At 36.3% G+C, this 18,421-nt stretch overlaps 1 protein-coding gene and 1 long non-coding RNA gene across 4 annotated transcripts; one reads left to right on the forward strand and one right to left on the reverse strand.

The window, feature by feature from the left end:
• Positions 1-97: 97 nt before the first annotated feature.
• On the reverse strand, positions 98-17,814 carry senp7 (SUMO specific peptidase 7). 3 transcript variants are annotated; one of them, XM_067443943.1, is made up of 21 exons: positions 17,680-17,814; positions 17,165-17,276; positions 16,323-16,421; positions 13,870-13,973; positions 10,975-11,527; positions 10,251-10,539; positions 9,188-9,351; positions 8,957-9,034; positions 8,784-8,817; positions 8,362-8,559; positions 7,999-8,249; positions 7,683-7,819; positions 7,201-7,317; positions 3,489-3,608; positions 3,280-3,372; positions 2,856-3,025; positions 2,728-2,765; positions 2,566-2,609; positions 777-845; positions 507-657; positions 98-400 (listed from the first exon to the last, which is right to left on the reverse strand). In XM_067443943.1, the coding sequence occupies exons 2-21, from the start codon at positions 17,273-17,275 to the stop codon at positions 227-229; spliced, it is 2,994 nt and encodes a 997-aa protein (XP_067300044.1). In that variant the 5' UTR covers position 17,276; positions 17,680-17,814; the 3' UTR covers positions 98-226. The 3 variants fall into 3 exon arrangements, with proteins under 3 accessions (XP_067300044.1, XP_067300046.1, XP_067300045.1); XM_067443945.1 differs by having other exon boundaries at positions 17,165-17,300; positions 17,680-17,809; XM_067443944.1 differs by having other exon boundaries at positions 17,644-17,802.
• On the forward strand, positions 4,030-5,354 carry LOC137075431 (uncharacterized). Its single transcript, XR_010905035.1, has 2 exons — positions 4,030-5,100; positions 5,155-5,354. It is a non-coding gene; the product is annotated as an uncharacterized lncRNA (long non-coding RNA).
• Positions 17,815-18,421: the final 607 nt, after the last annotated feature.

Raw genomic sequence — 18,421 nt, forward strand, 5'->3', positions numbered from 1 at the left:
AGCGAGAAGCAATTATTTCTTTCTTCTTTAAAGAAAGTGCTACTTACCTCAAAGACACATGCATACAGAAACTGTGAGATTAAAAACAGCAAAACTATTTCATTTCATCAACATTTATTTATTTCTAAAGTTTTTCCAACAATGTATATAAAAAGCATAAAATTATAAAAAAGGTTAAAAATCAGCTAAAATATAAATACATCTAGGGTAAAATAATCATGTGATTCTAAAAGCTTTTAGAATCTGTTCCATCTTCTACAGCTTCATTTCCCAGAGAGCCTTTCTGAAATCTGTACAGGTGTAGAATGAGGTCTCGAATCTCCTCCCGTTTGCATCGCACCTGTTGCCGTGGAAACCAGCGCTCCAATCTCAAAGGCAAGTCAAAGTGTAACACCGGGTCCTGAAAGATACACAAACAGCATTGCGGTTGGCCTTGTGAAGTCAAAACAGATTTACACACATTTTTGAATTTTAAAATCTGGAATAAAGAACGAGTATAGGTCTACCTGTAAAAAACTTTCAGCATATTGTAGCAGGTAAAGGCCACAATCGCTGCTGTTGTCCTGTAGGGGGACCTTACAGTGGGAACCTACCATGTGGTCAACACTAAAGTCACGATAACCACCTCTCTTTGCCACCCACTCCAACTGAAGGTATCTTTAAAAAAAAAAAAAAAAAAAAACACTCATGTCATGAGTTCATGTCATGTAAAATATCCATTGTGTGTATATGCATAGCCATTACAATTAACATCAAATGTGAGTGCAAAAACTCACTCGCGCAAGACTTTGAAGATACGTTCGTGAACCGACAACTTCAGGGAATCCATTATGAGAATACATGGTCTGAAAAAATAAAGAGTAAAATAATTCTCAATAATTCTCAACATTACAAATGATAGTTATGTCACTGTTCAGCCGATTAAATGGCAAAAGCCCATAAATTAACATTTTAAAATTAATTTCTTGAATTAAAATTTTTAATTTCACACATTAGCAGTGCAATCCCATTTCTGAAAGGCTGCCTAGTAAAAATATAGTTAGTAGAATCTTAAATCCATCAAAATAAATTTAAATTACACTATAAAGCCGAATAAGTTTGCAAAACAAAAAATTGAGGTAATCAGTTACATCATTTTTACTGTTAATCACATTTGTGATAATATTGCGCTAAAACAAAACACAAACCCGCAAAGGCTACATGCGATTACACTGCGATTCTGGGTCGATTCTGAGCTTAGTTTTTAACCGCAGGTGCGAGATGGCACTGCGTATAGAAACACCCTTCTGACGGCTTTCGATTCCTCACACACACTTGAACCTTCCATAAGAAAATCTTTAATAAATTTCAGAAAGGTTGAAAAGAATTACAAGGACATCAGCAGGCTTCATCGCAAAGGATATGCTAACAATATCCTGATATATCCTTCCAAATGTTCTATGAAGGCATCGTTCATGTCGCTTAGAATGCAGTGGACTTGTATATTAAAAATATGAACTCACTGACTCACTGCTATGTGAAGAGTGCTCGGCTGCTCGCGCATGCGGCTGTTAGAGACTTGAAAAAAGATTAGGAATTGTTTTGGAATCGGATCGTGACTCCCAGAATTGGATTGGATCTTGAGGTGCCTAAAGATTCCCACCCCATATCATACAATGATTTATTGTTTGTCTTTGTTGACTAATACAAAAGATAAAAAGCTCCCAAAAACTATTTTACATATTAAATTGCAAAATAGGAATAAAAAAAAAAAATCCCAATTAGATTTTTTTCCAAACTATAAACAACATTTTATTAGCAACGTTTTGGTCTCATGTCGGGTATATGCCTGATGAAGGTCATGAGACCGAAATGTTGCTAATAAAACGATTTTTATTTTTATTTTCTGCAAGCATTGATAGAATGCAGAAATGCAGAATTTCCTTTTATTTTTGAGAACTGCTCTTAATTTTTAATTTTTGAGTGAGTTAATTCATACATGTAACTTACAATTGTCATGTAATTTCAATTTCAATATTTTTAGTAGTGGAAATTTTGCTAGCTAACTGTGCAAATGCTAATTGCTAACACAATGCTTTGCTAACATTAGCATAGCATAGCAATTGCTGAATGAGTACGGCAATATAGAATATTTAAAATATACCAAAACAGAAACTTTTCTGAATTAGCATAGCAAAGCATTAAACACAAATACATCTCCTACTAAACATTATTTAACAGTAACACTTAGTTTAAGCCTTAACTCTGCCTTTCAAGTGCCATGGTAAAGCATGCTGGGAAATAGCCCAGTTTTAGGTAAATTTAAGTTCGTAGTAAACAAGTTATAGAACTCAAAGCAATGAAACAATTCAGACTACTTCAAATGAGTCAGTTTCGTAAACTCAAAAGAAAAAAGTTTGAATACATAGCAGTAGGCATTTACTCCGAAGTCTCACAGCAGACATGTCAATTTAAATCAGGGTCTAAATTATGACAATTTTTGATGTAAAAATTACTAAAATTATAATTGCACCCCAGGAAACATAAAACAACACATAAAAAACGGACCTCTTTAAAAACACATACCTTTTACACACAATGTCTCTCTTGCAGGTATTTTCCGTACAGTTCTACAGAAAGAAAAGCACAAGGTTCTGCTGTTGCCGTTTGTGTGGAAATTCCATTATTTCAAATCAAATGTACTCCAATCCAGATTTCTGACAGTTGTTAACGGTTATTTTGACTTACGAGAGGATGAGACATGCTTGACTTTATACGACTGTCATCTAAATTAGGAACAAAAGTTTGTCTAGAATCATGAAATAATTCTTAAAGTAGTAAGCATAAAAATAGCATTAGAATGAAATTTTTTTTACCTGTATTTTTGTCCTCATCACTGTTGGATCTATTCTCTCCATGTATCTCACGCTCAGACTCACCCAAACCTTCACTTTCATCGTTGTGCACAAAGCCACTGCCGTCCCTCTTCATATACTGCGGCTCTTCTAACCCAGGGAAACAGATCACCACAAGGTACCAGTGTGCTCTAGAACAAACACCAGACTAGATATAAAATACTTATAAAACAATATGATTTACATTCAAGGCACATTAAATCACACATACTGCATCACATGCACATTGAGTGGAAAAAAGTCTGTAATATATGTCCATAGGAACACAAACTAATGAACAGAAACTAGTGTTTTTATTACTAAAAATAAAAACTGCCTGGCCCACAAAAGTAAATACAACTTAAGCATTCATTCCAAACATTATATTTATATAGCTAATACTCACTCTTGATTTACAGGCACAAACAGGAAGTCTTTGTCAAAGATGTCTACATGACGGGTCCATGTCCTCACACGCTGATGCCTTCTGACCTGAGCTCTGATGGCGCATATACATTATAAAAATTATATTATTGTATCGTTGTGTAACAAAAACTTTTTGACAAGTAAGAGAGCTGTATATGAATTCGGGTGTGCTGTGTGACAAATACTCACGGTGTGCTTGTACTGTCCTCATTAGCATTGTCTCTGCGTGTGAGCTGCTTATAGAAAAAACTGCTGAAAACATGAGATCTGAGTACAGATGCCCGCGGGGACTTTTGCACCATAAGATACCTGAAACACACATATAAAATAATATAACATCAGTTTGCAAGTTTGTGGCAGACAGACAAAAAATACTGGTGGATGCTCTTGTTAGCAAGTAGTATTATTTCAGATAATATTGATGGTTGATTGGTAATATTGATTTCAGATTGAAGCACCTAAAAATGTCATGTTAAAAAAAGCAAATGGTTGTTTGTTTTACACATCACTCAGTCCTCCTTCTATGTGCAGGGAGTTGAGCAGAACCAGATGCAAATGGGACCAATCTTTTTTTTTTTTGATCAAAATTTTACATTTATTCATATTCCAGGAACATATCAAATCTCCAATGAACTATATACAGACAGATGCCATGAAAACACCCCACAATGAGAGGAAATAAATAAATAAATAAATAATAGTAAGTAATAAACTAGATGGATAACTAATAAGAAATAAGAAACAGTATATATACATATGTATACACATATATGAAAAGAAAAAGTAGAATGTCAACATTTCAGCTTGTCTAATAATATCTTTGCTATTTCAGTGGTACTTTCTAGTAAGACAATGTCTCTGAAGTAGGATAGCCAAAGGAAAGTTGTTGGATGGATGGTTCTATCCATAGTTTTAGAATAGTCTTTTTGGCAGCAGTGCTTGCTGCCAATATGGTCCTGTTTTGGTGAGCGTTTAGTTGGAGAGCGGAATCGTCTAAAAGCAGAAATATCACAGGGTCCTGAGGTATATTAATGTGTAGAATGTAAGAAAGAATCGTACAAACAAAAGTCCAGAAAGGAACCACTGTTGGGCATTCCCAAAACATGTGCAAATAAGAACCTACTGTAGATGTATTACATAAATGACAGCATGGATACGATCTAAAATGTATCTTATATAATATACTAGGAGTGATATAAGCTCTGTTAATGCATTTATAATGAATCATTTGGTGTGCCAGGTTCTTAGATGCTGTGAAACATCTGGCCCATACCACAGCCCAATCAGGTTTAGCTAAACCTTCCTTTTCCCAAGAGTAGACAGCTGGAATATAAGAGTATTGCAATAAAAGAGTTGAATCATAGACTTTGGAAACTAAGCCACTATAGGGGGTATCAGGGTCTAGCCACTCCCACAGAGGATGTGGCAAGACACCAGTGGCCCAAGGGACGCCATAGGCTTTCAAGGCTGACCTCAATCTTAAATATAAAAAGAAAGAAAACCAGGTAACGAGAACTCTATGCTCAAGTCCTGAAATGATTTGATGCTCTCGTCACTGAAAATATCATTCAGGGTGTGAACACCTAGATTGGACTAAGCTTTAAAGACAAAGGGTTTGTTACCAGTACGTAAAGAAGTATTATGCCATAATGGTGTTAATTTGGTGTATAAAGAGGGGCTTCCCATAATTTTCTCAATCTTTTTCCACACATCAAGGGAGTATTCGACAATTGGTCCACAGTTTTTCTTAGAGCATTTGCAGATACCTGAAAGGGGTAGATCTTGTAGGCGAACAGGATGGGTAATATTCACTTCTAAATCTCGCCAAGGAACCTGAGAATCAGGATTGACCCAGGTCTCAAATTTTATGCTTGTAGTCAAAACTCCCAGTTCTTAGCCCCTTTCCTCCCCAAACAAAGGAGGAGTGGACCTAATTTAGTTCCTCCTTCAGACCTCAGTGAGTTTCAGGCAATCAGACATCACATTCATGTTGACATGACACATTCATATGATGATGTCACCAAGACACAACAAGAGCATATCGTGTTGTGGCAATTGTGGCAAAAAAAAAAGAATAAAAACAAACTTGAAAACAGCTGACGAAAAAAAGCAAAAAAGAATGTACCATTACATAAACGTATTAAATTACAATTAAATGTCTAAAGTCAAAGTTACGTTTATGCTAATTGGAAATGATGTCAAATAATGCGTCTCGGTTGGCGTTTGATCAAGGTACCCCGATGTCCCAGGTCTTAGAGTGGCATTCCAGACGTTATTTCCAAGAACGATGTAGGAAAAATCTGAATTCCGAGCTGTCTGGAAAGCAGCATTATGGCTGTTTCAAAACTGCAAGCATGAGTCGTGCATGAGATGCACGTCAGCGTAACTACACCGTCACTGCAGCTGCAGACGAGCCAGAGTATTCACACTGGAAGCGTTTGTACAGCGTCACAGCAGCGACTCCCACGCTAGAGCATATAAATACCTGTCTGAATACTAAATACTAAGCTAAAAGAACGTTTATTATATTTTCTGGCTAGTTTACTTTACTTTTTACAATCATAACCAAACTTTCACCCAAACTGAATAATTAAAGCTACACTGTGTACATTTTTTAGTTTATTCTTAGCTAAAAACACTTAGTTCTTTCAAAAATATATGTGCTCATTAATGTATATTTACTTCTTTCAAGTTATAAAGTATTCTCATAAGTTTATAATATGCCATTATACATACGGGTGAGGGGTTCGAATGCTGGTCGGCATGTTGCCCCTCCGTCTTGAAACTACATTAGCCAAAGAGGGACATACCTGTAAATTCAAGCTTCGCCTTTCGCGTTTTAACACTCGATGGCATCGGGTCGAATGTGAAGAGGGGGATTGCCATGTTAATCTTTGACTAAATCGGCCACCGTAGAAGTTAAAACGAAATCAGAATTGAGAGGAACAGAAACTATTATTCACTGGATGGTCATATACCTTTTCAACGCTAGATGGGGGAAAATATCACACAGTGTAGCTTTAAAACAAGTTTAAATGGGTAAATCTTCTACAGATATTTTTTATTCTTCGTTTTCTTTTCTGACATACTCCAGTTATCGTTAAAACACACTACACATGCTTCTTGTGTATTTTGAGCACTTTTTGTGTGGTGATATATTTATTTTGTCCATCAAAAGTGTGCTTTCACTTTAATTGAGCGCTGCAAAAATAGGCTCCCCGCCGAAACCCCAGCTTCACTGCTGCTCACGCGACGCTCCTGCTTGACGCTCACGCGCTCCTGCTCCCAGTGAGAATACACTCATTGGCTGCGTCCGAAAACCTAGGCTGCTGACTCGTTGCCTCACTGCCTCATCAGACAATGACTTGCAAGGCAGCGTTTTGTGCATGAAGGCATCTCATGAAACTAATTTCGGACAGACTTCTAAGGCAGTGTAACAGTTTAATGATCTACAGCAAAATAGACAGAGCTTTGGTGAGAACTAAACACATTTAATTACTACAGTAGTGATTTCTCGCTAGAAATGACATCAGAAGTGTAATATGTTGGTATTAATCGTACATTTACACACAAACTGACACGCAAACGCAACTTCTGGACGCCATCTTTTTTCCCCAGCTCAACTGTCACTGAATGGAAAGCACAGGATTGTGGGATATCAAAGGCAGCGAAGGACACATGCATGCAAGCTGCCTTCAAAAATCGATCAGATGAAGGTATCTCAGGAGACAGGAAGTGAAGCAAACATTAGATTCGGACACAGCTTGATGCCTTCCTGCCTTCAAATGTGTCCTCCAAATGCAGCATTTTCCAGGTTTCGGACGCAACCATTGATTAACATGGGCGCCGGAAAAAATACACGCCGCTCACGTTTGCGGTGTGAAACGGCCATTAATCTTACTTGAGGTAGAAGTCGATGATGACGTCATTAAGGAACTCGCCGCTGTCTAAACATTCCAGATCCTCTGTCGTCACGGTGATGGCTCTTTTCGAGGGCGGAGGAGGGAACAGAATCAATCTAAACAGAAAGGAATAGTGGTAAATTATGTTACAGAAAACGTGAAGATAATATTCTGGAACACTAAATAAGCATATTAGAATGATTTCTGAAGGATCATGTGACACTGAAGACTGGAGTAATGGCTGCTTAAGATTCAGCTTTGTCATTGCAGGAATAAATTGTATTTTAAAAATATATTTAAAAAGCAAGCAGTTATTTTACATTGCAATAATATTTCATTATTTTACTCTTTAAACTGTATTTTTATCAAATAAATGCAGCCTTGGTGAGTATATGAGAACAACAAAAAAATCTTACAGACTCCAAACTTTTGAACCAGAGTGTAAATCCCCCTTAAACAAGGTAAAATCACAAGTTTTTACCTGCGTGCTGGAACACAGTGTCGGTATGGTGTCCATTCTGCACCGAGTGTAGGTGCCAAGGAAACACTGTATGAACCCTGAGCTTTTCTGTGGCACAACGTATAGACTGGCTTCAACTGAACATCAGAATCCTGTGACTGAAGACACACATTCAATCCATAAAATGGCTATTTAAATGTTTTTATATAGCCTCCTATAATCAATAATTCTCTATAAACTACCCACATAAAAGGAAAAAAAACACCATGGTAACAAAATTACTAACAAACTTTAAGGTAGAAATTCCAAACAAGAAAAAAAAAAGCAAACATGCAACCTTCACAGCAGATTCAGCTGCACATGCAGCAGGGCTGGTTGGTGCATCAATTTTGGGCGTCAGTAGCTGGAGCAGGTGTGTTTCCTGACAGCTCTGCAGCAGTTTCAGGCTTTCCGGCTGTGTGAGGGGGGACAAGAGGTCGGAACTGCTCTGCTTCAAACCCACCAAGTCCATTAAAGAGGCCAACACAGCTCTCACAACACCAGTAACAGGTTCAGCCAAACACAGTAACACGCATGTACTGTCTTCAGCTGTACACACACAAAAACATATGTAAAAGGAGAGAGGATACAAGAATGTACTGTCATTACTTTCAAAAATATAATAATAATACAGTAATTTATAAACAAACAGTAATCTGACCTGGACATGTGCTTGGCTCAATGACAGACAGGTCATTGTGTAGTTGGTGTGCCTGAGCATCAGACAGCCAAAGGAAGAGCAGAGAAGAAGGCAGGACCTCATTGTCCATAACTAAGCCACACCCCTCCAACATAGGCTCCTCCCACACACTGTATTTGCACACACTAGCGGTCGATATTGTAATTTTCACAGAAGAATCTGAGTAAACGAGAGAGAAAAAATTAGACACATTTACAAAAATATACAAGGTACCGGTATATTTTTTCTTGATTTATATTAAAAAATATGAAATAAAGGTTATTTTAAGTTATCTTACTGTTAAATTAATACATCTACGAAAGAAAACAGTTAATGCTTAATAATAAGTTATTTTATCTGCACTAAAATATTTCTAATAATTTGTTTGTTTAAAACATATTTACCTTTCAACGTAAAGGTGATATTGTCTATAGTGATCTGAAAAATAGTATATTCAAAATTAGCGACGCTCACAATAAAAATAAAACGACATTCAAAAACATTCTTTATACACTTGCAGTTATATTATGTAAACCATATCTTTATGACATATTTGATCACTCCAATATATTCTCACCTTCATACTCTCACTGGATGTGACTTTAACTCCACCCATGTGAATGGAAGACAGCTGTAGCTCCATCATAGCAGAATTCTGACAATGAAAACATACAAACACACATCAGCACCAGTGCCCGGTTGCAACAGACCCCTTATGTTAAGCTAGATGTTTGCCATATATAGATGAGCCATATATTTAGTAACTAACTACATTCTTTTAGTCCAGTATTTGGATTATAATACAAACCTGGGCATACATCTCTGTGGTGTTTGAGTGACACTCAGGTGTGTTTTCCTGCTCATAAAATCTTGCTAATTTATCAATGACTTTTGCACACTCCGGTGGCTGGATGTTAAGAGCAGAGGCTTCCTCCTCTTCTCTTTCCTCTTCCTCTTCACTGGAGAGAACAACTAAGCAAGGTAATAATAAAATTAATGGTTTTAAATAATAAACATTCAACGTTTGGAAGTAAAACATGAGGTGGACAACTTAGGAAAAAACACGTAGTTACATCCATTATTACGATGTTTATTTTAATGAAATGTAATTTATCAATTATATACACTAACGTTCAAAAGTTTGGTAAGGGTTAGATGTCTTCAAACGTTTTTGAAAGTCTTTTATGCTCACCAAGGCTGCATTTTGATTTGATTTGATCAAAAACAGTAAAAACAGTAATTGTGAAATGTTATTACAATTTAAAGTAACTGTTATCTGTAATGGCAAAGCTTAATGTTTGGCAGCCATTATGCCAGTTTTTAGTGTCACACAATCTTTTAGATGATCATTATAATATGCTGATTTGGTTCTCATTTGTTTTATTATAATACATTTTGGAAACAGTTGTTCTGCTTTGAACAATTCTAACTAGATTCTAACTAACTAACTGACATTTGATGATGTTTTTATGACCTTTCTGGACATGGACAGTATAGTGTGCCTACACTTGGATATGCTCTCAAACTAAATATAAAATATCTTAAACTGTGTTCCGAAGATGAACGGAGGTCTTACGGGTGTGGAATGAAATTAGGGTGAGTCATTAATGGCATAAATTTCATTTTTGGGTGAACTAACCCAACCGTTCTATTTTAACGCACTGATTTCAGATTTCAAAGCGTTTTAAACTGATAAAATAATAAATAAAAAAATAAATATTGCGCCGCAAACATTAATAGCTTTAAGTTTTCACTGCTGGCAAATGACCATGGTATAAGCGGGATAATCCACGGCTAGCTGTGCATTATATTATTTAATGCACTTCACAGAGGCAACCACCTTATCTGAATATTAGGCACTATTCACTTACTAGGTTCAGATGAGTCGAGCTTAGAAGATTCCATGATGAAGCTCCGCCCCTCTGCACTCCCAGAGACGGGGTCTGAGTTGGGAACCTGATCACCTGAGAAGCTATCCATACGACATCTTTTGACTGGGATTTGCCCGTCAGCCCCGACTGAGAGGCGTAATACACTTCCTCTCATCCCTTCCACCTCCTGCACCACCTCTCCATTCTTGCACAAGTGATTTTCCTCATCTCCTGCAGAATCCTTCAGGGGCTCTTCTGTTTCTGTCATTTCTTTCTTATTGGGTAGATGCTGTAAAAACAAAGGCTGAATTACAAATAATGATCTACAATAAAATAGTAAAGTTTCTAAAACAGATGTACTTAAGGTTCCATGGGGTACTTATATTTGCTAAACCTAATAATTGCAATAATCTCAAGATGACTAATTATGAGATAAGATAACACAATTAATTTATTTTAAAATGTAATTTAATATTTACATAGGGAACAAAAATCCCCCAGGATCTCTTTGATAAAAAAAGAAAGTTTAAAATAATATTTATTTAAAATAGAAATTTCTTGTAACATTATAAACGTCTTTACTTCATCACTAGCATCCTTGATTAAAAGTATTCATTTTATTTCTTCCTTTTAAAAAAAACAAAAAAAACACTGACCCCAAACTTTTGATTGCCAGTGCACATTAAATGTTCCGACTCCTTTTGCCACGGTGTACAGGTCTTACCTCACTGCCTGATTTTTTCTCTCTCAGGCTGCCCTGTGTTGGTGACAAGGGACTGCATACAATTTCACATCCAGAGGACAGCGCACTCTCATGCTGTGGAGATCCTTTAAGACGTGACGCTTCATTCTCTTCAAAAGCAGGTGGTTTAGTCTGTTTAGGCAACTGTTCACTAATCTGAACAGCCTGTAGTGAGTCGCTTTCTCTGGGTGAACAAGAGTTACTTAATACTTCAGAGGTCTCCAGTAGTTTAAGTGAGGAGTTCAGTTGTTTGGATTGCTGATTTTTTATTTCCTTGTGTGAACAGGATTCATTTTCAGTGGATGATTCAGTCTGACTGTGGGATGTTGAAACATCGCTTGGTTCAGTAGAGTCTGTCCCTTCTCTTTTTATTAGACTGGATCTCCTCTTGTTTTTAAGCACGGCTGTTGAGGTATGATTGCTCCCTCTTTTGCTCTCTGATTGGTCTGTCTTTTTGCAACTCTGCCCACTACATTTTAGTCTCTGTCCAACCTCTGTCTGAAGGACGTCTTTTAAGACCACTTTGACCTGACGCCTGTAGGAAATAAATAAATAAATAAATAAAATAATAAATAAATAAATAAATTGATATTGCTCAAACACACACACACACACACACACACACACACACACACACACACACACACACACACACACACACACACACACACACACACACACATATAAATATATCATAAGAAAAAAGCAAACATAAACCCATCAGAAAACGTTATGTATATTTGCCTCAACTAAAATACAGCCTAAATACACTTGAGCTCTTTAACTACTAGACAGAGAGTTTAAACACATTTGGTACATGCCTCACAGCTGTTTATTGACTTGTTTTTAGTACACTAGCCATTTTAACGAATAAACAGTGTGCACAAGGAATGAGACGGGTCAACATGCACAGATGGTGCACAAATGATAAGCAAATAACTGTAGATATGCACCATATCATGCAAAGCAGAATTTCCCTCTGCTCTTTTGAAATAAGTGTCTGATATAATATATTTTTACATTTCTCCCGGTTACACTTTATTTAAAGGTGTCTTTGTTACACTGTAATTACACATTTAAATACTAAGTAATGTTAAGTAACTAAATGTACTTACTACAAGGTTAGGGTAGGATTAGGGTTTGGTGGTTAAAGGTTAGTTGCATGTAATATGCATAATTTATCATTATTATTTTTATTATTACTATAATAACTCTACATTTTTCCATCTAAGAAATGTAGCTAAAATAAGACATTTTTAAACCAGAAAGATCCAGAAAAAATATCCATGGTAATATCTTAAGTAGACTATTGTACTTTTAACTGATCTCCCACAAAAATCAATAATCAGATATCAGCTTGTTCAAAATTCACCAGCTTAGCTACTGACCAGAACTAAAAGAGAGAACATGTAACACCAGTATTAGCTGCACTGCACTGGTTTCCAACAAAATGTACAATAGATTTTAAAGTCCTCCTCATCACTTACAAAGCTCTTAACAGACAAGGACCTAACTATATTGTAAGTTCTTTTGTTAATTATATTCCACCCGGAACCCTAAGATCATCTAGTACAAGTCTATTAGAGGTTCATAGTTATCGCAAATTATGTGGCAAAACTATGGAAGATGCTACCATCAGATATTTGGGAAGCTAGTAGACTTAGTATTTTTATAGAAAGCTAAAAATGTATCTTTTCACGCTGACATTTAATTAGTTACTCTAAACTGTGTTTATAATAAATTATCGGACCCACTTTATATTAGGTGGCCCTAAGTACAATGTAGTAACATTGTAATTAATCATTTGATACAATGCACTTATTGTGTACATACATGTTTTTACATTGTACTTACATTTAAAAAATACCTGCATGTAATTAGGTCTGTAATTAATTTCTGTAGTTACATTTGTAGTTACACAGTTGACACTTCCCTTACACCTAACTCTACCCTTAAACTTACACACACCACCACACCTGTCCCTAACTCTACCCGTATCCCACCTCAATTTCAGCAAAGGTGTTTTGCAATACAATTTGAACACAATAAGTACATGGTACTTATTTTTTGATCTAAGTACATAGTACTTAAGGCCACCTAATATAAAGTGGGACCAAATTATCTTCTACGTGCAGCATTCCCTGACAAATATGATGTGGATGATTATTTTTATTTTTATGTTGGCTCATCATATGTTTTGTATTTTATCCTGTATGTTGCATTTGACCTATTTCAATCTCTTATGTTAGATGTACATGTTTTTATTGAACCTCATTTGTAAAGCACTCTAAACTGCATTGTATGCCTGAAAAGTGCTATATGAATAAAGTTTATTATTATTATTACTACATGTAATGTGTAACAATGACACTGTAAAATAATAATGAAACTAAGCATCAAAACAGCCAACAATGATGTGCTCAACAACTCATCAACAGCAATTTAGTCCAGTAAGCATATTATAAGGAAAAGTTTTCATAAGAATTTGTTAAGGCCAGATCAGAGAAACCACTTCAGTTCTAGCAGTACAGCCTTACTGTACCCCAAAAAAACAACTGGCTCCAAACATTGCAATATGTTGAAGGATGCAAAATGCGCCCAATGAATCACTTCCTCTCAGGAAACAGGTGTTGGGTAATCAAGAACGTTAAAAATTCTGTTTAAACCCTCTGAAACGGAATTCTTGTCACAATACATACAATGTTGAGTCTTTGGATTTCACACAATATATCACATGCAATTGAAAGCAAGTCATGTAATGTAAACAATGTAAATGCACTGTAAACAATTCATACTATATAACTAAACATTTACAGTGAGTGATGAAGAATGAGCTTCGCCTTCAAGATCAGAAGGTTAATGTGGAAAGCACGTTACCTTTGCATTTCCTGCCATATTGCATTATCTTTAATGCTGTTTTTTTGTGATTTGGGATCTGACTGGGAGGATGTACCATTTGAGGCCAGCTGTGTCCAGTGGATCTAAGTACAAAATAAAACAAAGGCAATCAGAAATTCCATAGCATTAGGATATCAGGTTGAATTGTTGACAGAGGTAGCTTACTGGATCAGGAAAACATCTAATAGCAGATAAACACACATTCTATATTAACTTGCCAAAATAATTCAGTGCTTGGCAACCATGTAGTTATGCTAAAAAGCTATATAACTTGGTGAACATGCATAACAAGTCATTGACACTGGTGTGTTTTATCGTATTGTAGTTTCTGATTTATAAAAGCAATAACACACAAAAGAACGATTAGACTTCCACTGGAAAAATGTGCATATGTGAATATGTATTTAATCAATGCTGCAGCTTATACATGATCAATTTTATTAAAGGTGTACTTCAGTGTTGGGATGAATATGTATTTAAATTGGGTCATTAATGTCGTAGAAATGTGAAATTATTTTTTAATTATGTGATTTCTAGACTGAGAAAAGACAGAAAATGTATTTTTGTCTCATGGGGATGAAAGACAACAATTCTCAGAATGCTTCGCTGCTCTACGAGGCAACTCCCAAAGCCTCCGCTACGGAATCACTGATCACTTTCCCACCACGTTCATCTTCATAAAATCAGTTCAGTTAGAGAACAGACACTACAATTAAAATCTAAGCGTGTCTGTTCAAATATAATGTGATTTAGCCGCTGAGGGAGAGTCACAGCACAAACGCAGCAGGAGTCAGATTACATTCATCGTGATGAATGAGCTGATGAGCTCTCGTGATGTGAGCTGAGGTAAACACGCCCGCGCTCGAGTCATATACATTCACAGCTCATGTTCAGTATGGAGCGTATTCAGTTTATGCCTTTAGAAGCTTAACTTTTAATACCAATTTGAGACGTTGAAACACTGACTTTGCTCCGCACCGATCCGTTTACATGAATGCCTGCAGCTGCGAGCTGAGCTGTGAGTGCGATCCCACCGCCCATGCACGGGCTGAAAACATGTGGAAATAGCTCCCTCTGTTGGCTGTACTCTTTAGGCTCTGGCCAAAAATTTTTCCAGAAATAAAATACATAAATCTCTCGTCTCAGGAGGATATGAGTGGGGGGAGCATGATCATACGAATATACTCAAGGGTTTCTACTGATACAAAGCAAAGCCATATGCTAATCGCTGAAGTAACCCTTTAATCTTACGTGAGTTGTATATATTTCCTTACGTAGGCTTTATTTAACTTTTTAATCATTCGAAAATGTAATTTGTTTTTGACATATAGATATATGTGTATAACCATTGCATGTAATGAAAATAGATGTTCTACCTTTATTGTTTCTGACAGGAGGAGTAGTGAAGAAGGACAAAAGTAACGGTTTCAAAACCGCGTCTGTTTAAGAATGTAAGGGGACGAACCGAAGAAGGTCACTGCCCCAGAGAAGTTATGCCATATATGTAAGGGCTAGATTTTGATTGACATGCATGGAGGAGATATATTTATATTACCATTTTATCACTGAGCATTGGGCCACTCTCTATGTCATACACTTGGTGACAGACTTTTATGTTGTCTCTCCAGTGTTTAAAAGCTAATCTACAAATGCTGTGAGAAACAACTTGAGAATAATGATTTCTTTCTGCAGTCAAGGTCAGTTAGACCGTGTAGAGTTTAGAGAGTCAGATAAGATGTTTCCAAATTAAAATATTTACACATACCAGGTGGGCATGCAGGTTATATGACGTCAGTGAACCAGAAAATGTACTTATATAATAAAAGGAAGTAGGAGTTTAGAGGCCTTATGATAAACCGCTAATTTATTTATCCAATCAATTTTGAAAGTCAAGTCTTTTTTCAATGATAAATTATTGTACTAAATACATACTCTGTTTTGCTTGGAGCTCACTTTGTAACTCTCTCAGACAGGTTTTGGTTGCATGAGAAACTACCCTGGATCGTGATTTTAGATAAATACATTTTATTTAATTTTTACCATTGAGGGGCCTGACTTCAATTTTATTAGTGAATTTACACCACACGTCGTGGCTATCAAAATCCAGTGTTCGGTATTTTGCGTACATGAGTTTTTGTTGTAGGTGGCTATTGTAGATGGCTATATAAAAAAATAAAATAAAATAAAAAACTTGTGTACTCTGCTAATTAATTGAGACTTCTTACAGCTCTTACAGGTTGTTGGCCCTGTTTGTTTCATTGCTTCTATTGCTCTCCCCTTTTTTGTAAGTCGCTTTGGATAAAAGCGTCTGCTAAATGATTAAATGTAAACATGTCCATAATGTCTTAGGTTTTAGTAAAGAACATTTGCACCACTTTGTCAACAAATGCACAGCCGCATTTCATGCATCACTTCCTGTCCATCTCAGTCACCTTAGAGGGGCTCTTTTTCCGATCTTTAAACATCTCCATGTCTACACACTCATCCTCAGCTCCGGAAACTCTCCTGGGGATCTTAAGGGGGCATTCAGCCTGAGACACATGGAGAGATTGATAAAACTTTTGATGCAGAACGACCCAGGCAGACAAGCGTTGATTATGTCAGAGATCAAATTTGAATAAGGAATAACACATTTGTTAGGTAAAAAGCATAAAGTCAACGAATTAATTTTATAATAACTGAAATTATGAAAATTAAAATAACAAATAGGTTTATAAAATAAGATATCATATTCAATAGCTTATAATTAAATCCAAAGTATAGTATCTAACATGTACTGGGTATAATTATTATGTATATATAAATACATACTAATTCATGTATACATTTAGGAAATATTTGCATCTATATATTATTTTTTTTGCTTAAATATATACATGCATGTTAGATACATGTATATATACATAATAATTATACACAGTAAACATATATATTATGCAAATGCTAACTTTTATTTTAGATTAAATGAATCGTCATTAATTGATTAATGATAATTTTGCATACACTAACTGTTTTTGAATGTTTCCTTGTTGTAGTGTAATTATACATTTATGTACTGAGTAATATTAATAAACGGCATGCGCTTTACTATAAGGTTATGATTAGGTTCAGAGTTAATTGTGTGTAATTACACATAATTTACTGCTATTACTACAATAAGCGCATGTAACATATGTAACATGGACGCTATTGGACGCATATGTTGCGAAGACAAATAAAGTGTTGGATTTAAGTGAAAGCCCTCAAATACTCGTTGTTTACCTCCTGAACATACCTGACAATTGTCACGTCTGATCCCAGGTGAGAGAGTCAGAGCTCTCCTCCGGTCCAGAGTAACACTACAGGAACCAGAAGGATGGCTCTTACGGGTTTTTTCATGAGGCATTCTGCAAACAGATGTTTCAAGGCCTCTTTGAGATCACAGATAAAGCAGTGAGAAGAAGGACAATCAGAACAGGATAAGAACTTTAATATACTACTTTGTAGATTGTTTTCCTCAATGTTAAGTCGTTCTAGACAAAAACATCTAGCAATTGAATACATTTAACGTTCAATCTAACGCTGCAACCAGTCCTAGAAGAGCTGAATCCGATTCTTTTATCAGTATATGACTTTAACAGATAGCCTGAGTCAAAATCTGCAAACTGCAACTATTCAGATTTGTCAGTGCATTAAAGCAGGCAACACTTTGCACACATGCACATTAAAAGTGATCTTAACTAGCCTGTAGCTAAATACAATGTCCTATTATACCTTCATCTGGTTTCAGTGTTTACATATTACACCCACTTTTTAAGTCCAGGTGTCAGTTTAAGATGTAGAACATCATCAATGAGGATAATTCCGTTGATGAACAGAAAATGAGCACATTAGGATTATTTTCCTCGATTAAAAACTTCCGCCACTCACAGGAAGTCGGGTGCTCTTCTTCTCTCATTCCTTTTCTCCGCAAGGTATTGCACGCCATCTAGCGGCATGGAGAACATGTTGCGTTAACTATAAACTACTAGTAAACTCCTGTTTTCTCTGAGGTTCAATACAATGTTTTGTGTGTATGGTGTAGAAGAAATTCATTTTCATTAGGCCTTAGTAGGCCTCACCAGGCCTTAGTTGCAGTATAAGCTGGCCTCAGCTGGGCACCAAGAAACCATGGTCTGCCGCTTGTAAGAAACATCATAGCGTGAGAAACAGGAGTTATTACATTAGTTGCCAGGGAAAATGGGTGAGAAGCGCTGGGCCACTGTCATGTACTGGGAAGGCGGGGAAGGCCCACAGACAAATATGATACATTGTTTATATATAATTGTGGAAAAAACCAGGAGGTGACTGTAAAAAGAATGGTGCCTAATGGATGAGAAAGAAAAACTAGTGGCAGTCGGCCACCATTACAAAGAAGACTAGATAAGTTTATGAATAGAGCAACTGTGGCAAAAAGTGTGGGGAGTAATGCACCTCCCATGAAACCTTGAGCAAGAACTGTATAAAAGTGTGAGCTGAGGAAGAGATGGTCAGATGTTCAGCTGGCATCTCA

Source organism: Pseudorasbora parva, chromosome 5 (genome assembly GCF_024679245.1).
Source record: "Pseudorasbora parva isolate DD20220531a chromosome 5, ASM2467924v1, whole genome shotgun sequence".
NCBI classification, from domain to species: domain Eukaryota; kingdom Metazoa; phylum Chordata; class Actinopteri; order Cypriniformes; family Gobionidae; genus Pseudorasbora; species Pseudorasbora parva.

Coding starts and splice junctions, on each gene's coding strand:
- senp7 (XM_067443943.1), bottom strand. CDS start 17,275: ATGCCTCATGAAAAAACCCGTAAGAGCCATCCTTCTGGTTCCTGTAGT. Junction 658..776: donor ATCTTCAAAGTCTTGCGCGA/GTGAGTTTTTGC, acceptor TTTTTTTTAAAG/ATACCTTCAGTTGGAGTGGG. Junction 401..506: donor ATGCTGAAAGTTTTTTACAG/GTAGACCTATAC, acceptor TGTATCTTTCAG/GACCCGGTGTTACACTTTGA.